The sequence below is a fragment of the Anomaloglossus baeobatrachus genome, chromosome 7, assembly GCF_048569485.1.
Source record: "Anomaloglossus baeobatrachus isolate aAnoBae1 chromosome 7, aAnoBae1.hap1, whole genome shotgun sequence".
NCBI classification, from domain to species: domain Eukaryota; kingdom Metazoa; phylum Chordata; class Amphibia; order Anura; family Aromobatidae; genus Anomaloglossus; species Anomaloglossus baeobatrachus.
Window position 1 is genome coordinate 284,715,123 of NC_134359.1, and position 25,638 is coordinate 284,740,760.

Consider the following 25,638-nt stretch of genomic DNA (forward strand, 5'->3'; position numbering starts at 1 on the left):
CACTATATCGGAACCAGCCTCTTTGCCCCATAAAAGTACCAGTCATCTTAGCACTATATCAGAACCATCCTCTTTGCCCCATAACAGTACCAGCCATGCTAGCACTATATCGGAACCAGCCTCTTTGCCCCATAACAGTACCAGCCATGCTAGCACTATATGAGAACCAGCCTCATTGTCCCATAACAGCACCAGCCATGATAGCACTATATCGGAACCAGCCTCTTTGCCCGATAACAGTACCAGCCATGCTAGCACTATATCAGAACCAGCCTCTTTGCCCCATAACAGAACCAGCCATGCTAGCACTATATCGGAACCAGCCTCTTTGCCCCATAACAGTACCAGCCATCTTAGCACTATATCAGAACCGGCCTCTTTGCCCCATAACAGTACCGGCCATCCTAGCACTATATCGGAACCAGCCTCTTTGACCCATAACAGTACCAGCCATGCTAGCACTATATCGGAACCAGCCTGTTTTCCCCATAACAGTACCAGCCATGCTAGCACTATATCGGAACCAGCCTCTTTGCCCCATAAAAGTACCAGTCATCTTAGCACTATATCAGAACCATCCTCTTTGCCCCATAACAGTACCAGCCATGCTAGCACTATATCGGAACCAGCCTCTTTGCCCCATAACAGTACCAGCCATGCTAGCACTATATGAGAACCAGCCTCATTGTCCCATAACAGCACCAGCCATGATAGCACTATATCGGAACCATCCTCTTTGCCCCATAACAGTACCAGCCATGCTAGCACTATATCGGAACCAGCCTCTTTGCCCCATAACAGTACCAGCCATGCTAGCACTATATGAGAACCAGCCTCATTGCCCCATAACAGCACCAGCCATGATAGCACTATATCGGAACCAGCCTCTTTGCCCCATAACAGCACCAGCCATGATAGCACTATATCGGAACCAGCCTTTTTGCACCATAACAGTACCAGTCATGCTAGCACTATATCGGAACCAGCCTCTTTGCCCCATAACAGCACCAGCCATGCTAGCACTATATCGGAACCAGCCTCTTTGCCCCATAACAGTACCAGCCATGCTAGCACTATATGAGAACCAGCCTCATTGCCCCATAACAGCACCAGCCATGCTAGCACTATATCGGAACCAGCCTCTTTGCCCCATAACAGTACCAGTCATGCTAGTATATCAGAACCAGCCTCTTTGCCCCATAACAGTACCAGCCATGCTAGCACTATATCAGAACCAGCCTCTTTGCCCCATAACAGTACCAGCCATCCTAGCACTAGATCAGAACCAGCCTCTTTGCCCCATAACAGTACCAGTCATGTAGTATATCAGAACCAGCCTCTTTGCCCCATAACAGTACCAGCCATGCTAGCACTATATCAGAACCAGCCTCTTTGCCCCATAACAGTACCAGTCATGCTAGCACTATTTCAGAACCAGCCTCTTTGCCCCATAACAGTACCAGCCATGCTAGCACAATAACAGGACCAACCTCATAGTCTCCATAACATTGCAAACTACATCCCAACCTGATCTCAGATCAGTCAGACCCACACTGAAATTCTTAGAAGCGAAGAAGCCGACCAATATTTTGTCACTTTGGCTAAAATAGCCACCATGAAACCAAAAAATGCCAATACTCCTGTAAGTAAAAAAAAACCAAATAGGACATCTCACCTGCAGCAGATTTGGTTCCCGGAGGTTCTCCATGGATAAAGGAAACATCGCACATTCCTGCAGGTAGCGCTTGTGTCTCCTGGAGTAGGGACGCTTGGGCACAAATAGTAGTAACAGAAAAAATCCTAAAATAAATCCACTAGCCATGCCCATGAAAAGCCCCGAGATGTAGGCAGGAAGGGGCCAGATGAAGAAGTTATAGGCTAGGATTGCTAAACAGACCAGGGCACTGCATGGCACATCATTGTCATGGGAAGCAGACTGGGGATCATCCATGGTTGGGGTCAAGCCTTGATCTTCTGCATCCTCACCAGTTAATTCTACAACCTGGATCATGTCCCCGTATGAACAGATCTTATATTTGCAATGGTTCTTTGGGGCCTCTTTGTGGGTAGTTTTAGAGGGATCTGTAAAGTCAACGATTTCTCCATCTTCTACCTGTCCACAGTTGGAAAATGTGTTCTTGTTGGGCTCAAAAGTACCTTGATCTTTCAAATGACTCGATGGGGATTCCTGGTTGAAGAACAAAGGGGACATAGTTCTTTGTTTGGGGTTGGGGCTCGTTGTCTCCTCACCTATAATCTTACTGAGCATGCTCAACGGTTCTTGCATAGCTTCGGACAATCTCCTTTTGGTGTCCTCTAACTTGGCCTCCACCTCTTGGACATTGAAGAACATTCCTTTGCTTTCGGAAGGTGATGTGCTTGGGGAAGATGGAGCAGTTCTAGAGTCTCCATTTTTGCCCTTGGGTTGAGTTATCTGTCTCCAGAGATGAACGTTGAGTTTAGAGTCTGACTTAGATTGCGTAACCTCCGGCTCCAGTCTGGAGATTTCGGTGGAAATGGATTTGACCAAGTTGACGAAAGGATGAGGTTTATGAAGAGTGGGGTCTTTAACATCGATTTCTGTGGAGACAGACTTCACCAGGTTGATGACCGGTGTAGCGGTGGGGGAAGTTGGCATGAGGGAACTACTATTTCTTTGGGTCTCATCGCCGGCACACTCGTAAGCAGCCAGGGCCAGCTCGTTAATAACAGTCCCATCTTGTTCTCTTGACTGTCCGTACACCGGAGAAGTAGTTCTACCCCCTAAGGCGGAAGCTGCTGCTTCTTCTTCATCTTGGTCCAAAGTGAAGATGAGTTCACTTTCATCCAAGTCTTCCCAGTTGTCTTCACTGTGCACTTTCGTTAACTGGATTGTTATTCCCTGTGGTTTCTGCTGGGAAACTGGTTCCTGTTTCGGACCTGGCAAAGAATGGTTCAGTTTCGGGGACTTAGTCGGCACGGGACTAATTTTGGCGGAGTTAGACATTCTTCAAAACATGGCTGTTCTATCTGGAACACAACAAGAAACATGGGTCACAAAAACTGAAATACACCCCCCCTTAAAATATCTGTGTCACGATTCCTCTGATGCTCTGCTGTGTTTTTCTGCACTACTGAGCTGGCAGTGTCACGATTCCTCTGTGCAGAGCATCTTGCACTAGGAGATGCTCTGCTGTGTTTTTCAGGGCTACAGAGCAGGCAGGGTTGATTGATTGCTCAAGTGTTTCATCTTTCTGGTAATTGATCTGCTTATTTACTGAGCATGCTCTCCCAGTACCTTGCCAGTCGTACATTCTTGTTCTTTAGTTGTGCAGTTGGCTAGTGTTTCTGCTAGTGTTCTGATCTTTGTTTTTGACCCCAGACTGTTGTCTGACTTCTCTCTGCCCACTCCCTGTTCCTGTCATGACCTCTTGGCTTTAGACCTCGGACCCTAACCTGACCCTGTCTCAGTTTACTCCCTGAATGTATTATGTGCCTTCCTGGAATTCTGACCCCTGGATTGTGACCTGACCATGCCTCTGTGTACTCCCTGTATCCATACGTGTCCTCCTGTTTCCAGACCCCGGCTTTCCTGACCACTCTTCTGTTTGTACAAGCCGTAAGTAGTGGCTGCATTACAATCTGCAATACAACTACCTGCAAACCAGGGTCAGCCTTGAGTCTGAAAACCAAGAAATTATCCTGAGACTCCAAATACAATTGTCTTCTACTGGACCACTGGGACCATTAATGGGTCCATGATAGAATCTTCTTTTGGGCCACCCCAAACATAAGCTAAATTATTAAAATGTCTACTCTTTTTATTTCAGTCTTCTTGGTATCATTAAGAATATCAGAGAGTTGAAGGATTATTCTCTCCTCCCATCTTCAGTAGCGCACCGCTCCCCTGTCTACCGGCTTCCTGTGGCGGTGTGCTCCTGATGATTGACATGTTACACCAACTGATGGTTGAGCCGATAACATGATCTGCCGGCTAAGTTGTCAAAGCTTTGTCTCTGCAGAAACGGAGGAGCGCAGGGGCACTGAAACTGGCCAGATCAAGTGATTGGACCAGCTTTAGAGCAGCGCTTGCAAGCTGTACATCAAAGTGCTTGTAAGGGCTGCACTCTTTGCCTAGCAGACGGCCACCTATGATATAACGTATATGTCTATACAGTGATATAATATACAGGGTGGTCCAAAAGTAGGTGGACAGTATGTGTAATAGTGTTATGAAGGGGGAGATTTATCAAACATGGTGTAAAGTGAAACTGACTCAGTTGCCCTTAGCAACCAATCAGATTCCACCTTTCATTTTCCAAAGAGTCTGTGAAGAATGAAAAATGGAATCTGATTGGTTGCTAAGGGCAACTGAGTCAGTTTCACTTTACACCATGTTTGATAACCCTAATACACATACTGTCCCCCTACTTTTGGACCACCCTGTATACTGAGTGTAATGCGGGATACTGGTTTTCTGTTTCTGCTGACATCTTTCCACGCAGCACAGGATCCCGCGGCTTCTCCTGAATCCTGACTACATTCCTAATTCACTTTAATGTTCCTTTCCTCTGATCTATCAGTTGGCAGGCTGCAATAAGTCACAATCTCTGTCTTAAGATTGGTGTCAGGACTTAAGTCTTGGACCCCCTGGGAAGTTCACACGGATCCTTTGTTGTCTTCTAAATACTGCCATAATGCAGGAGAAGCTTCTACTAATGCTTGTAGCATGACTAGTCACATTTAGGGATGAGATATTGCCTGCACCTATGTACAAAGCATAACTATAAAAGTAAAGCCCTGGTGTAAAAAATATAACTACTATAATACTGCCTCTATGTACAAGAATATAACTACTATAATACTGCCCCTATGTACAAGAATATAACTACTATAATACTGCTCCCTATGTACAAGAATATAACTACTATAATACTGCCCCCATGTACAAGAATATAACTACTATAATACTGCCCCTATGTACAAGAATATAACTACTATAATACTGCCCCTATGTACAAGAATATAACTACTATAATACTGCCCCCTATGTACAAGAATATAACTACTAGAATACTGCACCCTATGTACAAGAATATAACTACTATAATACTGCCCCTATGTACAAGAATATAACTACTATAATACTGCTCCTATGTACAAGAATATAACTACTATAATACTGCCTCTATGTACAGAAATATAACTACTATAATACTGCCCCTATGTACAAGAATATAACTACTATAATACTGCCCCCTATGTACAAGAATATAACTACTATAATACTGCCCCCTATGTACAAGAATATAACTACTATAATACTGCTCCTATGTACAAGAATATAACTACTATAATACTGCCCCCTATGTACAGGAATATAACTACTATAATACTGCCCCTATGTACAAGAATATAACTACTATAATACTGCCCCTATGTACAAAAATATAACTACTATAATACTGCCCCCTACGTACAAGACTATAACTACTATAATACTGCTCCTATGTACAAGAATATAACTACTATAATAATGCCCTCTATGTACAAGAATATAACTACTATAATACTGCCCTCTATGTACAAGAATATAACTACTATAATACTGCCCCTATGTACAAGAATATAACTACTATAATACTGCCCGTATGTACAAGAATATAACTACTATAATACTGCCCCTATGTACAAGAATATAACTACTATAATACTGCCCCTATATAAAAGAATGTAACTACTATAATACTGCCCCTATGTACAAGAATGTAACTACTATAATTCTGCTGCTATATACAAGAATATAACTACTATAATACTGCCCCTATGTACAAGAATATATCTACTATAATACTGCCCCTATGTACAAGACTATAACTACTATAATACTGCCCCTCTGTACAAGACTATAACTACTATAATACTGCTGCTATATACAAGAATATAACTACTATAATACTGCCCCTATGTACAAGAATGTAACTACTATAATACTGCTGCTATATACAAGAATATAACTACTATAATACTGCCCCTATGTACAAGAATGTAACTACTATAATACTGCTCCTATATACAAGAATATAATTACTATAATACTGCCCCTATGTACAAGAATATAACTACTATAATACTGCCCCTATGTGCAGCTTGTCATTAATTTTGACCTAGACAAAAAAAAATCTTAAAAATGTATCTATGTACGGCATATTTTCAAAATGATTGCACCTCAGAGCAGTTTGCTGGTGAATGGTCATATATGTATGCAGCTAAATAATAGATAAGTGCCCGGACGATCAAACTGCTTTGGGTGAGAGTGGTTGATCATCACACCTCGGCCCTTTGTGAGTTTTAATGCCAGGACCACAAGCACACCTCATATATACATCACTGCATGGCGGAGCCCTGAGGAGTGCACACATACGCCGATCTGCTGCTTGTGTTGGTATTAATCCCTCTCTGTCTATAGTGTGACACGGATTTGTACATATATGAATGACCCAATTTATAGTGACGGGATCCAGGGAGGCAGGAAAAAGCTTCTCCTAGCCACGGGGTTCAGACAGATTAATAAGCCTGGATCAACGAAAGCCGCACATCTGGCAGCATTAGCTCTACTATCTAAGAATATCTATCCCTCTATCTATCTATCTATCCCTCTATCTATCTATCTATCCCTCTATCTATCCCTCTATCTATCTATCTATCCCTCTATCTATCTATCTATCCCTCTATCTATCCCTCTCTCTATCTATCCCTCTATCTATCCCTCTATCTATCCATCTATCTATCTATCTATCTATCTATCTATCTATCCCTCTATCTATCCCTCTATCTATCTATCTATCTATCTATCTATCCCTCTATCTATCTATCTATCTATCCCTCTATCTATCTATCTATCTATCTATCTATCCCTCTATCTATCTATCTATCTATCTATCTATCTATCTATCTATCTATCCCTCTATCTATCTATCTATCTATCTATCTATCTATCTATCTATCGCTCTATCGCTCTATCCCTCTATCTATCTATCTATCTATCTATCTATCTATCTATCCATTCCTCTATCTATCTATCTATCTATCTATCCCTCTATCTATCTATCTATCCCTCTATCTATCCCTCTATCTATCTATCTATCCCTCTATCTATCTATCTATCCCTCTATCTATCTATCTATCTATCTATCGCTCTATCGCTCTATCCCTCTATCTATCTATCCCTCTATCTATCTATCTATCTATCTATCTATCCATTCCTCTATCTATCTATCTATCTATCTATCTATCTATCCCTCTATCTATCTATCTATCCCTCTATCTATCTATCCCTCTATCTATCTATCTATCTATCTATCTATCCTTCTATCTATCTATCTATCTATCCATCTATTTATCTATCTATCTATCCCTCTATCTATCTATCTGTCTATCTATCTATCCATTCCTCTATCTATCTATCTATCTATCTATCCCTCTATCTATCTATCTATCTATCTATCTATCCCTCTATCTATCTATCTATCCCTCTATCTATCTATCTATCTATCCCTCTATCTATCTATCTAACTATCTATCGCTCTATCCCTCTATCTATCTATCTATCTATCCCTCTATCTATCTATCTATCCCTCTATCTATCTATCCCTCTATCTATCTATCCCTCTATCTATCTATCCCTCTATCTAACTATCTATCCCTCTATCTATCTATCTATCTATCTATCTATCCCTCTATCTATCTATCCCTCTATCTATCTATCTATCCCTCTATCTATCTATCTATCTATCTATCTATCTATCTATCCCTCTATCTATCTATCTATCTATCCCTCTATCTATCTATCTATCTATCTAACTATCTATCCCTCTATCTATCTATCTATCTATCTATCCCGCTATCTATTCTTCTATCTATCCCTCTATCTATCTATCTCTATCTATCTCTATCTATCTATCCATCTATCCCTCTATCTATCTATCTATCCCTCTATCTATCCATCCCTCTATCTATCTATAACTCTATCTAACTATCTATCCCTCTATCTATCTATCTATCTATCTATCTATCCCTCTATCTATCTATCTATCCATCCATCTATCTATCCCTCTATCTATCTAACTATCTATCCCTCTATCTATCTAACTATCTATCCCTCTATCTATCTATCTATCTATCTATCCCTCTATGTATCCCTCTATCTATCCCTCTATCTATCTATCTATCTATCTATCTATCTATCTATCTAACTATCTATCCCTCTATCTATCTATCCCTCTATCTATCTATCTATCTATCCCTCTATCTATCTATCCCTCTATCTATCTATCTATCCCTCTATCTATCTATCCCTCTATCTATCTATCTATCTATCTATCTATCTATCCCTCTATCTATCTATCCCTCTATCTATCTATCCCTCTATCTATCTATCCCTCTATCTATCTATCTATCTATCTATCCCTCTATCTATCTATCCCTCTATCTATCTATCTATCTATCTATCTATCTATCTATCCCTCTATCTATCTCTCTATCTGTCTATCGCTCTATCTATCTATCTATCTGTCTATCTCTCTATCTATCCCTCTATCTATCTATCCCTCTATCTATCTATCTATCTATCTATCCCTCTATCTATCTCTCTATCTGTCTATCGCTCTATCTATCTATCTATCTGTCTATCTCTCTATCTATCCCTCTATCTATCTATCCCTCTATCTATCTATCTATCTATCTATCTATCCCTCTATCTATCTATCCCTCTATCTATCTATCTATCTATCTATCTATCTATCCCTCTATCTATCTATCTATCCCTCTATCTATCTATCTATCCCTCTATCTATCTATCCCTCTATCTATCTATCCCTCTATCTATCTATCTATCTATCTATCTATCTATCCCTCTATCTATCTATCTATCTATCTATCTATCCCTCTATCTATCTATCTATCTATCTATCCCTCTATCTATCTATCTATCTATCTATCCCTCTATCTATCTATCCCTCTATCTATCTATCTATCTATCTATCCCTCTATCTATCTATCCCTCTATCTATCTATCTCTCTATCTATCTATCCCTCTATGTCCTGCGTTTGCCCTGCATCCCCCGGTCTGGGTGTGGGAGCGCCCGCCTTATCCTTGGTGGATTGCAGACAGACTGTCCTGATGGGGGGTCACCGTTGTAATGACAGAATACACAGCGCGCCATTATTAGCTCCTCTAATCTGATGATGGTGCCTTCAGGTCAAGAACGGGCCCGTAACAAAACACCCGCCGCTGGGGGACTTTTTCAACTTTGTAGCCCAATAACGCTAGTAATTTTTTTGGGGGGGCTTGGGGATGTATATAGGGGGTGCAGAAGTCAGACCTAATTCCTGGAGCCTCGTGTCCCTCAAGTGAGGGGCTTGTTACAGATTGTACCTTAGAGTTGTTAACAAGATACAATGAATCCACTGTTCTCTGGTATCAGCCATTTCTATCTACTAGCTTGCTTCATACTGTATGTCCTGGTGGCCGGCTGCACTATTACACGCTCCGGACTTTGGGGTGAGTGTCCCTTCAGCCTCAGGACATATTATTCCTCAGTGATCAATATTTTCCTAATTTGAGACGAGTAGATCAGTCATGTCCCTGGTCCGAAGTTGGGATTCCCAAAAGTGACCCTAGACCCCCTGGTTTGTACATCTGTCACTAAAGTGAGGCCGGATGGATTCCCACAGCGCAGCAGGACCATACATAAAACTTTTGCTCCATGTAGTACAGGTGAATCCAGATAATGACACTGGGCCGCAGATGTGAGGGGGTTGCAGAGGTGAGGGGGCCACAGGGGTGACGGGGCCGCAGAGGTAAGGGGGCCGATTAGACGAGGGGGCCGCAGAGGTAAGAGGGCCGCAGTGGTGAGGGGGCTGCAGGGGTGACGGGGCCGCAGAGGTAAGGGGGCCGATTAGACGAGGGGGCCGCAGAGGCGAGCGGGCCGCAGTGGTGAGGGGGCCGCAGGGGTGACGGGGCCGCAGAGGTAAGGGGGCCGATTAGACGAAGGGGCCGCAGAGGCGAGCGGGCCGCAGAGGTGGCAGGGCCACAGAGGTGAGAGGACCGCAGAGGTAAGGGGCCCGCAGATGTATGGGGCGCGCAGAGGTAAGAGGGCTGCAGTGGTGAGGGGGCCGCAAAGGTGACGGACCTGTAGATGTGAAGGGGCCGAAGTTGTGAAGGGCCTGCAGAGGTGAGTGGGCCGCAGAGGCGAGAGGACCGCAGAGGCGAGAGAACCGCAGAGGCGAAAGGGCCGCAGAGGCGAGAGGGCCGCAGAGGCGAAAGGGCCGCAGAGGCGAGAGGACCGCAGAGGCGAAAGGGCCGCAGAGGCGAGAGGACCGCAGAGGCGAAAGGGCCGCAGAGGCGAGAGGACCGCAGAGGCGAAAGGGCCGCAGAGGCGAGAGGACCGCAGAGGCGAAAGGGCCGCAGAGGCGAGAGGACCGCAGAGGCGAAAGGGCCGCAGAGGCGAGAGGACCGCAGAGGCGAAAGGGCCGCAGAGGCGAGAGGACCGCAGAGGCGAAAGTTTCGCAGAGGCGAGAGGACCGCAGAGGCGAGAGGACCGCAGAGGCGAAAGGGCCGCAGAGGCGAGAGGACCGCAGAGGCGAAAGTTTCGCAGAGGCGAGAGGACCGCAGAGGCGAGAGGACCGCAGAGGCGAAAGTTTCGCAGAGGCGAGAGGACCGCAGAGGCGAAAGGGCCGCAGAGGCGAGAGGGCCTGCAGAGGTGAGGGGGCTGCAGAGGTGAGAGGGCCGCAAAGGTGAGAGGGCTGCAGAGGTGAGAGGGCCTCCAGAGGTGAGAGGGCCTGCAGAGGTGAGGGGGCCACAGAGGTGAGGGGGCTGCAGAGTTGAGGGGGCCACAGAGGTCAGGGGGCTGCAGAGGTGAGAGGGCCTGCAGAGGTGAGGGGGCCACAGAGGTGAGAGGGCCTGCAGAGGTGAGGGGGCCGCAAAGGTGAGAGGGCCTGCAGAGGTGAGGGGGCCTGCAGAGGTGAGGGGGCCTGCAGAGGTGAGGGGGCCACAGAGGTCAGGGGGCTGCAGAGGTGAGGGGGCCACAGAGGTCAGGGGGCTGCAGAGGTGAGGGGGCCACAGAGGTCAGGGGGCTGCAAAGGTGAAGGGGCCGCTACTACCTCCAAAGCAGGTGGACCTGTGCATTATAAATGATGTGTTATTGGAGGGTCCATATCTTGCACAGGGGCCTCGTCTGTCTCTGCTCTTTCACTACATTACTATGATAACTGACGGACGCAGACAGAAAGGGGGCCCCTGTGCAAGAACAATATATGGGCCCCTGTGCAAGAACAATATATGGCCCCTGTGCAAGAACAATATATGGGCCCCTGTGCAAGAACAATATATGGGCCCTTTGCAGCCTAGGAGCTCTTCAAAATGTACAATGGAGGTAGAAATGGGCCCCCTGACCTCTAGGGCCCCTGGATACATCCGCCCCTGACTGTGATAATGCAGCCTCTTCACTGGGACAAACTCAGCTCTGCTACATTTCACAAACTGGATTGTGCTGCGCCGGAGCACCGTGACCTGTTTTAGTGTCACGAACACATCGTCATCTTCCCTGGCGGAAAACCAGTATAATTCTGGATCCAATAAGTGCCCCCCCTCCTCGTACCTCACTGGCAATAGGGGACCAGTCGTGTGCCATGCCAGTTACTGGTTGAATAGGCGGCGGGTGCAACAGCTGCAGTGATATGTGCCCAGCAGGGATGGGGGCACGACTGCGACGTATTCTGCTAAAGGGCATGTAATCGGTTAAAAGTTGGGTGCAGACGGGATGTCCATGTATGTGCCAGACCGGTGCCCTTGAATGTGCCCAATAAGTGCGGTATGTAATAGGGACTTACCCCGGATCCTGATTTCGGGGAATTCTGGGCTTCAGAGACAGCTGGCATCTGCCAGGTTCAGGTGAGGGCTGTGATCAGGACGTCTGAGCATCTCTGCGTCTTTTCTCCAGCAGACGGGCAATGCGGGGATGTGTGCACTGACTGGAGCCCTCCTCTGGCACACACAGGGGGATGACAGAGGGGGTGACACACACAGGAGGGGGGACGCTCCTGGAGAACAGACACCCTCCAGCTCCGGCAGGGATGCAATGTGCTGCTGTAGGGCAGCGGAGCTCGATGCCACTGGATGCAGAGAGGATAAAACCCTCACTAATTGCTCTGCAGATGAATTGTGCTCCTGTGTCTGCCTCTATTGGCCGCTGAGCCTCACTGTATCCCAGCCCTGTATCCTGCCATAGTTTATTCCAAGTTTCCTTCTCCTCGGATCAGCACATTGTGAGCGACGCCTGCAGCGGAATCCTGAGCATCCCGGGAGATTCCCCGCCGCCCGCCTCTGATAAATGCTGCATTGCACTGAACTGGATGGCAATCCACCGGAGCTGAGGCCGGACCAATGGAGGGGCCGGGAGGAGTCTGCTCCAAACCTAAAAATAATTGCAAATACATAGTTTACATGGCGTATGAGAAGGAGCGCTGTGCACACAGCCATTACAAAATACACAGAAAAAGTCATTTTTTTCCCCAACATTATATACCAGTTAATATCCCATAAACACGTCATCCACCACTAGGGGGCGCTAAGTGCATATAGACTTCAAAGACTGCAAAGAGCTCCCCCTAGTGGTGACTGTAATCAGTCAAGATCTGCAATTCTATATTAGCTAGATCTCTTAGGCCTGATGAGGCTAATATACTTACTTTGAAAAATCCATATTAGGAATGGCTGTGTAATCAATTCTGAAAGGTTAATCTTAATCCTCCTTTCCACTTGAATGGCAGCTTCTTTGTCTCCCTCCTGACTGCTGCTAAAACTTCACAGCCTAGTCTGATCGAAAACTCCTCAGTGTACCTCTCCCCTGCTGCTGCTACATTTTTATCCACCTCCTTACTGTCTCCCCTCCTCCTTGCTCTGAAACTCCACTTATCCAGTGTGATTGACAGTTCCTCATTGCCCCTCCTTCCTGTTAAACCTCTGCCCACCTGTCCTGATTGACATCTCCTTAGTGTACCTCCTCTCCGCTGCTGCTGAATCTTTGCTAACCTAGCATGATTGTAGCTCTGCAGCAATCCTCTTGACTACTGCTGCTAAATCTCTGCTCATCTATACTGACACTTCCACCCACCCAGCTTGATCGATAGCTCCTCAATGATCCTCCTCCCTGCTGCTGCTGAATCTTCACTCACTGAGCATAAATTATAGCTCTGCAGTATCCCTCTTACCTATTGTTGCTAAATCTTTGCTCACCTACCCTAACAGTTCCTCAGTGTATGTCCACCGACCTAGCTTGATTGATAGCTCCTCAGGGACCCTCCTCCCTGCTGTTGAATCTTTGCTCACCTAGCATGATTGTAGCTCTGCAGTATCCCTCTTACCTATTGTTGCTAAATCTTTGCTCACCTACCCTAACAGTTCCTCAGTGTATGTCCACCGACCTAGCTTGATTGATAGCTCCTCAGGGACTCTCCTCCCTGCTGTTGAATCTTTGCTCACCTAGCATGATTGATAGATCTGCAGTATCCCTCTTACCTATTTCTGCTAAATCTCTGCTCATCTATACTGACACGTCCATCCACCCAGCTTGATTGATAGCTCCTCAATGATCCTCCTCCCTGCTGCTGTTGAATCTTCACTCACTGAGCATAATTGATAGCTCGGCAGTATCCCTCTTATCTATTGCTGCTAAATCTTTGCTCACCTACCCTAACAGTTTCTCAGTGAATGTCCACCCACCTAGCTTGACTGATAGCTCCTCAGGGACCCTCCTCCCTGCTGCTGAATATTTGCTCACCTAGCAGGATTCATAGCTCTGCAGTATCCCTCTTCCCTATTACTACTAAATCTCTGCTCACCAAGCATGACTGACAGCTCTTCAGACTACTACCACCTAGCTTGAGTGCAAGCTCCTCAGTGACCCTCCTCCCTGCTGCTGAATCTTTGCTTACCTAGTATGATTGATAGATTTACAGTATCCCTCTACCTCAGTATTGCTAAATCTCTGCTAATTTGGCCAGACAGCTCTTCACATTACTACCACCCACCCAGCTTGCGTGAAAGCTCCTCCTCAGTGACCCTCCTCCCTGCTGCTCCTGCTGAGATCTCACACTGCTTAGTACAAGACCTATAGGCACAGCAGTAGGAGAGGAAGCTGGGAGATTAGATACACAAAAGCAACTTTCTATGTCATTTTCAGGCTGGGGAAAGCATCATGTAGAAACCACGAAACAAAGGGAAAAAGTCTGTAAATCTATTCTGTATAGGAAACACTGTCCTTCAGCTCCAGGGACCCTGATCTCTGCCTGCGTCACTGACAGCTGAGTACCAAGGACAGCGGCGAGACCAAAAAGTTTAAAGCAAGAAAATGACATAACATGTGACTTTGTAGATCTCGAAATTGTAAAACAAGTTAAAGGGGTTGATCACTACTTAAACATTGATAGCCTGTCCTTAGGACAAGTCATCAATGTCTGATCAATGGGGCAACCCTGCTGATCAGGCGTTCCTGGTGCTGGTGGTGGTAGCAGGCAGCCGGAAATGCTCAGTTGTGGACTGGCACATAACTTATTCCTTCCAAAGACAATACTAAGGACCCTGGGGTGGAAGAAAGGCCATTCCGGCAGCTAAACAGGAAAGGGTTCTTCACTGTTAGAGCAGTCAGACTGTGGAAAGCCAACAACAAGAGGTAGTAATGGCTGACACTATAACAGCTTTTATAGGAGGGTTGGATGATTTCCTCAGGACACACAACATTGTCAGGATACACAACTTTAGTGACGAAGAATATATATTTGGTGGAGAAAGGACGAACTTGATGGATAGGAGTCATTTTTCAACCTAAGTAACTATGTAAGACAAAGAAAAAAAGAAGTCACAAAAAAACACAAACTCTTCTTTTCCGGATATATTTACATCCATTCAATATCAGAAGGTGACGTGGATGAAAACAATCAAAGGATTTGCCCCTAAAGGCTACTTTACACACTGCGATATCAGTCCCGATATCGCTAGTGTGGGTAGCCGCCCCCATCTGTTGCGCGACACGGGCATATCGCTGCCCGTGCCGCACAACATCGCCCACAGCCGTCACACATACTTACCTGTCCGGCGACGTCGCTGTGACCGGCGAACCGCCTCCTTTCTAAGGGGGCGGTCCGTGCGGCGTCACAGCGACGTCACTGAAACGTCACTGAACCGCCGCCCAATAGCAGCGGAGGGGCGGAGATGAGCGGGACGTAACATCCCGCCCACCTCCTTCCTTCCGCATAGCGGCCGGGAGGCAGGTAAGGGGAGCCTCCTCGTTCCTGCGGCGTCACACGTAGCGATGTGTGCTGCCGCAGGAACGAGGAACAACCTCGTTACTGCTGCAGTAACGAGATTTGGGAATGGACCCCCGTGTCGCCGATTAGCGATTTTGCACGTTTTTGCAACGATGCAAAATCGCTTAACGGTGTCACACGCAACGGCATCGCTAATGCGGCCGGATGTGCGTCACGAATTCCGTGACCCCAACGACTCCGCATTAGCGATGTCGCAGCATGTAAAGCCCCCTTTAGGTTCTCTAGGATTTGCTTCTATGGTTCTCTAGGATTTATCTCTAAGGTTCTCTAGGTTTTGCCCCTAAGGTTCTCCAGGATTTGCCATTAAGATTCTCTAGGATTTGCTTCTAAGGTTCTCCAGGTTTTGCCTCTAAGGTTCTCTACGATTTTTCTCTAAGGTTCTCTACGATTTGCCTCTAAGGTACTCTAGAATTTTCCTCTCAGGTTCTCTACGATTTTCCTCTAAGGTTCTTTAGGTTTTGCCTCTAAGGTTCTCTACGATTTTCCTCTAAGGTTCTCTACGATTTGCCTCGCAGGTTCTCTAGGATTTCCCTCTCAGGTTCTCTAGGATTTGCCTCTCAGGTTCTCTAGGATTTGCCTCTAAGGTTCTCTAGGATTTGCCTCTCAGGTTCTCTAGGATTTGTCTCTAAGGTTCTCTAGGATTTGCCTCTAAGGTTCTCTAGGATTTGCCTCTCAGGTTCTCTAGGATTTGCCTCTCAGGTTCTCTAGGATTTACCTCTCAGGTTCTCTAGGATTTGCCTCTCAGGTTCTCTAGGATTTGCCTCTAAGGTTCTCTAGGATTTGTCTCTAAGGTTCTCTAGGATTTGCCTCTAAGGTTCTCTAGGATTTACCTCTCAGGTTCTCTAGGATTTGCCTCTAAGGTTCTCTAGGATTTACCTCTCAGGTTCTCTAGGATTTCCCTTCAAGGTTCTCTAGAATTTCCCTTCAAAGTTCTCTAGGATTTGCCTCTAAGATTCTCTAGGATTTGCCTCTAAGATTCTCTAGGATTTGCCTCTAAGGTTCTCCAGGATTTCCCTTCAAGGTTCTCTAGAATTTCCCTTCAAAGTTCTCTAGGATTTGCCTCTAAGATTCTCTAGGATTTGCCTCTGTGGTTCTCCAGGATTTCCCTTCAAGGTTCTCTAGGATTTCCCTTCAAGGTTCTCTAGGATTTGCCTCTAAGATTATCAAAGATTTGCCTCTAAGGTTCTTTAGGATTTGTCTCTCAGGTTCTCTAAGATTTCTCTAGGATTTGCCTCTAAGGTTCTCTAGGATTTGCCTCCGCCGTGGAGCGGCCGATTCCCCAACTCTGCCCTCTTGACTCTCGGCAGCTAAGATTTGGTGATTTGGTTTCCACTTTCCGGAGGTTGAAGAAGCTTCGGCAGCAGCTGCGTCTGAACACAAGCTGTATTTATTCATCAATTGTTAATGTCCTGTAAGAACATGCCGGGAGATTGGCGAGATGTGCAGCTCCGAGCTTTTATTAGCCCTGGAAGAGATAGAAGTCCGGAGTATGCAGAAATGCAAATACCTGGCGGCGGCTAGAGAGAGGGTCCATGGGATGGGGAGTGAAGGGTGGAGGTCCCTAATATTCCACTGCAACTCAACTTTCCCTTTAAAAAATCTTACCCATAAATCTATTTTTTTTTGGAAAGCTGGGTTATATCAGATATATCAGATGACATTGTGGCTGCAATAAACAACAAAGCTGGGTGGTAAGTAATAGATGCTATGAAAGTTGCTATAAGGGTGGGCACCCAGCTTTTCTTGAGTCATAACGGGTCAAAGCCAAGTGATATTTGATCTCACCATCATTTGTCATTAATTACTCTAGGAAAGCTGAGTGCCAATGTAAATAGTCATTGTAATGGCGTTCCTATGAAAAGTCCTAGGTAGAAATATCAATTTTATGGAAAGCTGGGTGTTCACTACTATTGTCACTACTATTCACCAGCTTTCCGTAGAATTGATATTTCTACCTAGGGCTTCTTATAGGGTCGCCATTACAATGAGTATTTACGTTGGCACTCAGCTTTCCTAGAGTAATTAATGACAAATGATGGTGAGCTCAAATATCACTTGGTTTTGACCCGTTATGACTCAAGAAAAGCTGGGTGCCCACCCTTATGCCAACTGTCATACCATCCATTACTTACCTTGGCACTCAGCTTTCCTAGAGCAATTAATGACATACCTAACATGGAAAGCTGGGTATGGTTTTTTATATTTATTAGAAGTTGGAACTAGGCAAATCTGCATGGAAAAGCTGGGTGACGTCGAATATGGACATCATTACAGAGCCCTTATAGGTTAGCACTTATTAATGGGAAATCAGGCTGGTAAAGCTGGGTGACATCTAATATGGATGTCATTGCAGAGCCCTTAAATGTTGGCACTTATTAGTAGGAAATCAGCCTGGAAAAGCTGGGTGACAGCTAATATAGACATCATTACAGAGCCCTAATAGGTTGGCACTTATTAATAGGAAATCAGCCTGGAAAAGCTGGGTAACATCTAATATGGATGTCATTCCAAAGCCTTTAAATGGCACTTATTAATGGAAAATCAGCCTGGAAAAGCTGGGTGACATCTAATATGGACGTCATTGCAGAGTCCTTATAGGTTGGCACTTATTAATGGAAAATCAGCCTGGAAAAGCTGGGTGACATCTAATATAGATGTCATTATAGAGCCCTTATAGGTTAGCATTTATTAATGGGATATCAATCTGGAAAAGCTGGGTGACATCTAATATGGACGTCATTACAGAGCCCTTAAATGTTGGCACTTATTAGTGTGAAGTTAGCCTGATAAAGCTGGGTGACATCTAATATGCACGTCATTACAGAGCCCTTAAATGTTGGCACTTATTAGTGTGAAGTTAGCCTGATAAAGCTGGGTGACATCTAATATGCACGTCATTACAGAGTCCTTATAGGTTGGCACTTATTAATGAGAAGTCAGCCTGGAAAAGCTGGGTGACATCTAATATGGATGTCATTGCAGAGCCCTTAAATGTTGGCACTTATTAGTAGGAAATCAGCCTGGAAAAGCTGGGTTACATCTAATATAGATGTCATTATAGAGCCCTTAAATGTTGGCACTTATTAGTGGGAAATCAGCCTGGAAAAGCTGGGTGACATCTAATATGGATGTCATTGCAGAGCCTTTAAATGTTGGCACTTATTAATAGGAAATCAGCCTGGAAAAGCTGGGTGATATCCAATATGAGCCCCATTCTAACATCTATAGGCTATGGCACCTAGCATTCCATTAGGCATAAATGGCAAATATGCTATGGAAATCTGGGTGACAACAGATTTAGACACTATTACAGCACCCATAGATATTGGTGCCAATTTTGTTTGGGGGTACGAATGGCAAATGGACCTGGAAAAGCCAAGTGACATCTGATATTGTCGCCATTACTACACGCACAGAGTCTGGCACTGTTCCTTGAATCAAGTACTTCAACTCTGTCTAGGAAAGCTGGGTGACATCTAATATATGAGCAACATTTTTAGAATTTGGCACCCAGCTTTCCTTAAGTGGCAAATCTAACTGGGAAATCTTGGAAAGATTCTATATCAGTGTCATAACAGAGTCCATACGGGTTGGCACCCAGCTTTACTTGAATCATAGATATCCTCTCTGCCTGGAAAAGCTGGGTGACATCTAATACTGATGATACAGTATAACACCACCCAAAGAGGTTTACACCCAGATTTATTTTATTGGCAAAGCTTGGAAAATTTTTGTATGTGTCACCACAGAGTCTTTAGACCTTGGCACCCAGCTTTCCTTGAGTCATAAATGCCTGATAAAGTTGGGTGACTTCTAATATTGAAAATATTACAGCACCCATAATGTTAATACTACATTCTTGTGTATATCTAACTAGGAAAGCTGGGTGACATCTATGATGGCTTCTATTAAAACTCCTACAGAGGTTATCACTCAACTTTCCTTAAATCATAGATGTTTCTGGAAAAGCTGGGTGGCTTCCTATATTGACACTATGACAGCACCCATAGAGGCTGGGACTGCTTTGCTTGGTAAATCTGACTAGGAAAGCTGGGTGACATCTATAATGGCTTCTATTAAAATTCCTACAGAAGTTATCACTAAACTTTCCTTAAATCGCAGATGTTTCTGGAAAAGCTGGGTGGCTTCCTATATTGACACCATTACAGCACTCATAGAGGCTGGCACTGCTTTGCTTGGTTAATCTGACTAGGAAAGCTGGGTGATATTTATGATGGCTTCTATTAAAACACCTACAGAGGATATCACTCAGCAGTTCTTAAATCGTAGATATTTCTGGAAAAGCTGGGTGGCTTCTTATATTGCCACTATTACAGTACCCATAGAGGCTGGCACTGCTTTGCTTGGTAAATCTGACTAGGAAAGCTGGGTGACATCTATAATGGCTTCTATTAAAATTCCTACAGAGGTTTCACTCAACTTTCCTTAAATCCCAGATGTTTCTGGAAAAGCTGGGTGGCATCTTATATTGCCACTATTACAGCACCCTTAGAGGTTGGGACTGCTTTGCTTGGTAAATCTGACTAGGAAAGCTGGGTGATATTTACGATGGCTTCTATTAAAACTCCTACAGAGTTTATCACTCAGCATTTCTTAAATCGTAGATATTTCAGGAAAAGCTGGGTGGCTTCCTATATTGCCACTATTATAGTACCCATAGAGGTTGGAACTGCTTTGATTGGTAAATCTGACTAGGAAAGCTGGGTGACATCTATGATGGCTTCTATTAAAACTCCTACAGAGGTTGTCACTCAGCATTTCTTTAAATCGCAGATATTTCTGGAAAAGCTGGGTGGCTTCCTATATTGACACTATTACAGCACCAATAGAGGCTGGCACTGCTTTGCTTGGTAAATCTGACTAGGAAAGCTGGGTGATATTTATGATGGCTTCTATTAAAACACCTCCAGAGGTGGTCACTCAGCATTTCTTTAAATCGCAGATGTTTCTGGGAAAGCTGGGTGGCTTTCTATATTGACACCATTACAGCACCCATAGAGGCTGGCACTGCTTTGCTTGGTAAATCTGACTGGGAAATCTGGGTGTCATCTATGATGGCTTCTATTAAAACACCTACAGAGGTTGTCACTTAGTAGTTCTTAAACTGTAGATGTTTCTGGAAAAGCTGGGTGGCTTCCTATATTGACACTATTACAGTACCCATAGAGGTTGGAACTGCTTTGATTGGTAAATCTGACTAGGAAAGCTGGGTGACATCTATGATGGCTTCTATTAAAACTCCTACAGAGGTTGTCACTCAGCATTTCTTTAAATCGCAGATATTTCTGGAGAAGCTGGGTGGCTTCCTATATTGACACTATTACAGCACCAATAGAGGCTGGCACTGCTTTGCTTGGTAAATCTGACTAGGAAAGCTGGGTGACAGCTATGATTACTCCTATTAAAACTCCTACAGAGGTTATCACTCAGCATTTCTTAAATCGCAGATATTTCTGGAAAAGTTGGGTGGTACCCATAGAGGCTTGCACTGGGTAAATCTGACATGGAAAGTTAGGTGACATCTACGAAGGTTTCTTTTACAGTTGGTACCCAGCTTTCCTGGTCAGACAAATCTACCAGAGAACTCTCGTAGAAGTGGGCACCCAACTTTCCTTGTTTCCTCAGTGGCAGATTTGTCATTCAGGACTTGGGAAAAGCTGGGTATTTTTTTAATAATGAAATGGCTCTGATGTTTGTAAAGTGATTTCTATCTGGAGCACTTCTCGGTGATACCCCGGAGTGTCAGACACATTAAATATAACCTGCGCCCTGCCTAAGCCTGCTTTACTGACTGAGAGGGGATTGAGCGGCTGAATTCATTAAGGTATACATCCATTACTGCATTAACTCCTCTGAGCTGCTGATCGCAGGATATTTAAGTTGTCACTGAGATTACTAACGACGTCTGACGTGAAGCGCACAACTCAGCAAAATCACCGATTTTACATGGGAACGTGGCCACTTTAAATTTCCCAGGGGGATTGTGAGATGTCAGCACCCTAAACCGGCAGCCTTAAAGTGACAGCGCAGGCAAAAAATGTTCTAAAAATGATTGGAAATCCAACATGCCGGATCCTTCTCTCCCCTGACGTCATCGGTTTGGGTAGGAGGTGGAAGACCCCCATACACATTCTGATATCATTGCATTCGGCTAACTTCATTTGTAAGCACAGCTGTTACGACCCCCAGATGCATCAAAGTCTGGCGAAACCGTCATAACGAATGATGATCGGCTGCCTCGGCGAAACCAACAATTGTTCATTTCAACCAGATAAATCTATACAAATAATGGGGCCACATAGGAAAAGTCCATGTAATAACCATGGGACCCCCCCAGGCTGAGAATACCAGCCCCCAGCTGTCAGGCTTTACATGGACTATACATGGAGAAGCACATGTATTGTGGCACTTACACAGTCAGTTTGCAGTCCTTTAGTGTTCTCTCCTACTACAATACCTCTTTCATGGACTTTATATAGTATAAATGTGCCTTAAACACAGTGGAGAAAGACATGTAATAACCATGGGACTCCCCAGGCTGAGAATACCAGCCCCCAGCTGACGGGCTGTACATGGACTATACATGGAGAAAAACATGTATTGTGGCACTTACAAAGACAGTTTGCAGCCGTTTACTGTTCTCTAATACTACAATACCTCTTTCATGGACTTTATATAGTGTAAATGTGCCTTAAACACATTGGAGAAGGACATGTAATAACCATGGGACCCCCCAGGCTGAGAATACCAGCCCCCAGCTGTCAGGCTGTACATGGACTATACATGAAGAAGGACATGTATTTTGGCACTTACACAGTCAGTTTGCAGCCGTTTAGTGTTCTCTTCTCTACAATATCGCTTTCCTGGCCACTATCTATATATATAATTGCCTTATTCTGTCTGTCTGTCTTGCTCCAAAATTGTGTCCTTACGGTGACACAAAGCTGATTGGCCGCTGGGCTCGCCATGGCCCCCCCCCGCACGGATTGGCCGCTCGCTTCGCCTCGGCTCCGCCCCCCCACGGATTGGTCGCTCGCCTCGGCCTGGCCCCGCCCTCCGCATGGATTGGCCGCTCGCCCCGGCCCTCCGCACGCATCGCCAAACATAACCTTGCGATGCTGGGATCGTGACGGAGCCGGTTAACGCTGGTAACCATTATACACATCGGGTAACTAAGGTCCCTTAGTTACCCGATGTGTATCATAGTTACCAGTGTACACCGGCTCCGTCAGGATCCAAGCAGCGCCAGACATAACCTTGCGATGCTGGGATCTTGACGGAGCCGGTGAACGCTGGTAACCATTATACACATCGGGTAACTAAGGTCCCTTAGTTACCCGATGTGTATCATAGTTACCAGCGTACACCGGCTCCCGGTACACATGTGCAGGGAGCCGGCATTATACTCCTCTCCCCCAGGACTACTCCTCCTATTATAGTCCTCCTGTTATACTCCTCTCTGAGTATAATAGGAGAACTATTATAGCATGGAGGATGGAGCACGATGGGGAGTGCGCAGCATGGGGGATGGAGCACGATGGGGAGTGCGCAGCATGGGGGATGGAGCACTATGGGGGGTGCGCAGCATGGGGGATGGAGCACGATGGGGGGTGCGCAGCATGGGGGATGGAGCACGATGGGGGGTGCGCAGCATGGGGGATGGAGCACGATGGGGAGTGCGCAGCATGGAGGATGGAGCACGATGGGGAGTGCGCAGCATGGGGGATGGAGCACGATGGGGGGTGCGCAGCATGGGTGATGGAGCACGATGGGGAGTGCGCAGCATGGGGGATGGAGCACGATGGGGAGTGCGCAGCATGGGGGATGGAGCACGATGGGGAGTGCGCAGCATGGAGGATGGAGCACGATGGGGAGTGCGCAGCATGGGGGATGGAGCACGATGGGGAGTGCGCAGCATGGAGGATGGAGCACGATGGGGAGTGCGCTGCATGGGGGATGGAGCACGATGGGGGGTGGGCAGCATAGGGGATGGAGCACGATGGGGGGTGGGCAGCATGGGGGATGGAGCACGATGGGGAATGCGCAGAATAGGGGATGGAGCACGATGGGGGTTGGGCAGCATGGGGGATGGAGCACGATGGGAGGTGCACACCTCCCCCCAACACACACACACACACACAACACACACTGGGAACCACAAACACCGCCATACACAGACACCCACACACACAGACAACGCCGCACACACACAACACCCAACACACAAACACCGCGGCATACATAAATATACGCTCATACTGCACAACACACACATTGCACAAAACATACCTCCCCCAAAACACACCACACACACACAAACCGCGCAACACACACACACACACAACGCGACAGACACACAGCGCTCCACAAACAACGCAACACACGCAACACACAAACAACACCGCTCTCACCCCCCGCCACACCCAGACAACACCCAGAACATGTACAGCGCCTACACAAACACTTGGTAACTACACACCACAACATATATATATATATATATATATATATATATATAAAACAAAAATCATACATTAACTACACAATACGTAAATTCTAGAATACCCGATGAGTAGAATCGGGCCACCTTCTAGTATAGTATAAATGTGCCTTATACACAGTGGACAAGGACATGTAATAATGATGGGACTCCCCAGGCTGAGAATACCAGCCTCCAGCTGTCGGGTTTTATATGGACTATATATGGAGAAGGACATGTTCTTTCCTACTACAATACCTCTTTCCTGGACTTTATATAGTATAAATGTGCCTTATACACAGTGGACAAGGACATGTAATAACCATGGGACCCCCCAGGCTGAGAATACCAGCCCCCAGCTGTCGGGTTTTACATGGATTATATATGGAGAAGGACATGTATTGTGGCACTTACACAGTCAGTTTGCAGCCCTTTAGTGTTCTCTCCTACTACAATATCTCTTTCATTGACTTTATATAGTATAAATATCCCTTACACATGGTATACCACCATAGTACCACCCAAATACACCATATTGTGACCTTATAATGACCCGCAACAAAGTGTGATACCCCCACAGTGCCGTCAAACAATGTGATGTAACCACAATGACCTTTCACCCTACAGTATTACTCCCCCAGTGACCCCACATATATTGATAAGCAAAAGGGTAACAATGCTTTTCCCTTTTGACTTTCAGTCTCCATATCTCCCCATACACTACTGCTTTGAGCGTGAGACGACCTTCATTTTATAGACAATCATCTTGGCTATCCGATACATAAATGTGACTTGCAGCTATTTAGCATATGATTAGTTATGCAGATTCTTGTCAGGTCACTGCATTGTTACTGTTTTGCTCCTAAAAATCTAAATTGTATTTTTTTTTAATTTACCTTTGGCTTTCAACAGTAGCTGAATGCGTCTGGGCATGCTCTCAATCAGAGTCTCAACCGAAATGACTGAGCGCATGTGCCGCTATCTTGTGTGTGTATTTGAAGAAGAGAAATTGTTAAGTAAATGTTACCGTTGACGAGGGGCAGCGAGCGTCCGGGCGTGGGCCCACTGGGCCTAAATATAGGGATTGTCAGGCGCAGACACAGGGGGCCTAAATGCACAACTGCCAGGACCAGTTGTGGTTTGCTCTGACAGACTGGTTAGCCTCTTAATGTCCGATGTGGGTGTGCTCGGACGTGGCAGCACGGAGGTGGTAACTCGGACGTGGCAGCACGGAGGTGGTGGCTCAGACGTGGCAGCACGGAGGTGGTGGCTCAGACGTGTCAGCACGGAGGTGGTGGCTCAGACGTGGCAGCTCGGAGATGGTGGCTCAGACGTGGCAGCTCGAAGGTGGTGGTTCAGACGTGGCAGCACGGAGATGGTGGCTCAGACGTGGCAGCACGGAGGTGGTGGCAGCACGGAGGTGGTGGCTCAGACGTGGCAGCACGGTGGTGGCAGCACGGAGATGGTGGCTCAGACGTGGCAGCACGGAGGTGGTGGCAGCACGGAGATGGTGGCTCAGACGTGGCAGCACGGAGGTGGTGGCTCAGACGTGGCAGCACGGAGGTGGTGGCAGCACGGAGGTGGTGGCTCAGACGTGGCAGCACGGAGGTGGTGGCAGCACGGAGGTGGTGGCTCAGACGTGGCAGCACGGTGGTGGCAGCACGGAGATGGTGGCTCAGACGTGGCAGCATGGAGGTGGTGGCAGCACGGAGATGGTGGCTCAGACGTGGCAGCACGGAGGTGGTGGCTCAGACGTGGCAGCACGGAGGTGG

The 25,638-nt window shown here is 46.0% G+C and overlaps 1 protein-coding gene across 1 annotated transcript in view; it reads right to left on the minus strand.

The window, feature by feature from the left end:
- The window catches only part of LOC142245537 (testis-expressed protein 2-like), a 58,068-nt gene extending 45,659 nt beyond the window's left edge, over window positions 1–12,409 (minus strand). The window contains exons 1-2 of the mRNA XM_075318316.1: window positions 11,872–12,409; window positions 1,676–3,009 (exon numbers count right to left, since the gene is read on the minus strand). Coding sequence (XP_075174431.1) covers window positions 1,676–2,986 — 1,311 coding nt within the window. The 5' untranslated portion in view covers window positions 2,987–3,009; window positions 11,872–12,409. The remainder of the gene's footprint in view (window positions 1–1,675; window positions 3,010–11,871) is intronic.
- Between the last annotated feature and the right edge of the window lie 13,229 nt (window positions 12,410–25,638).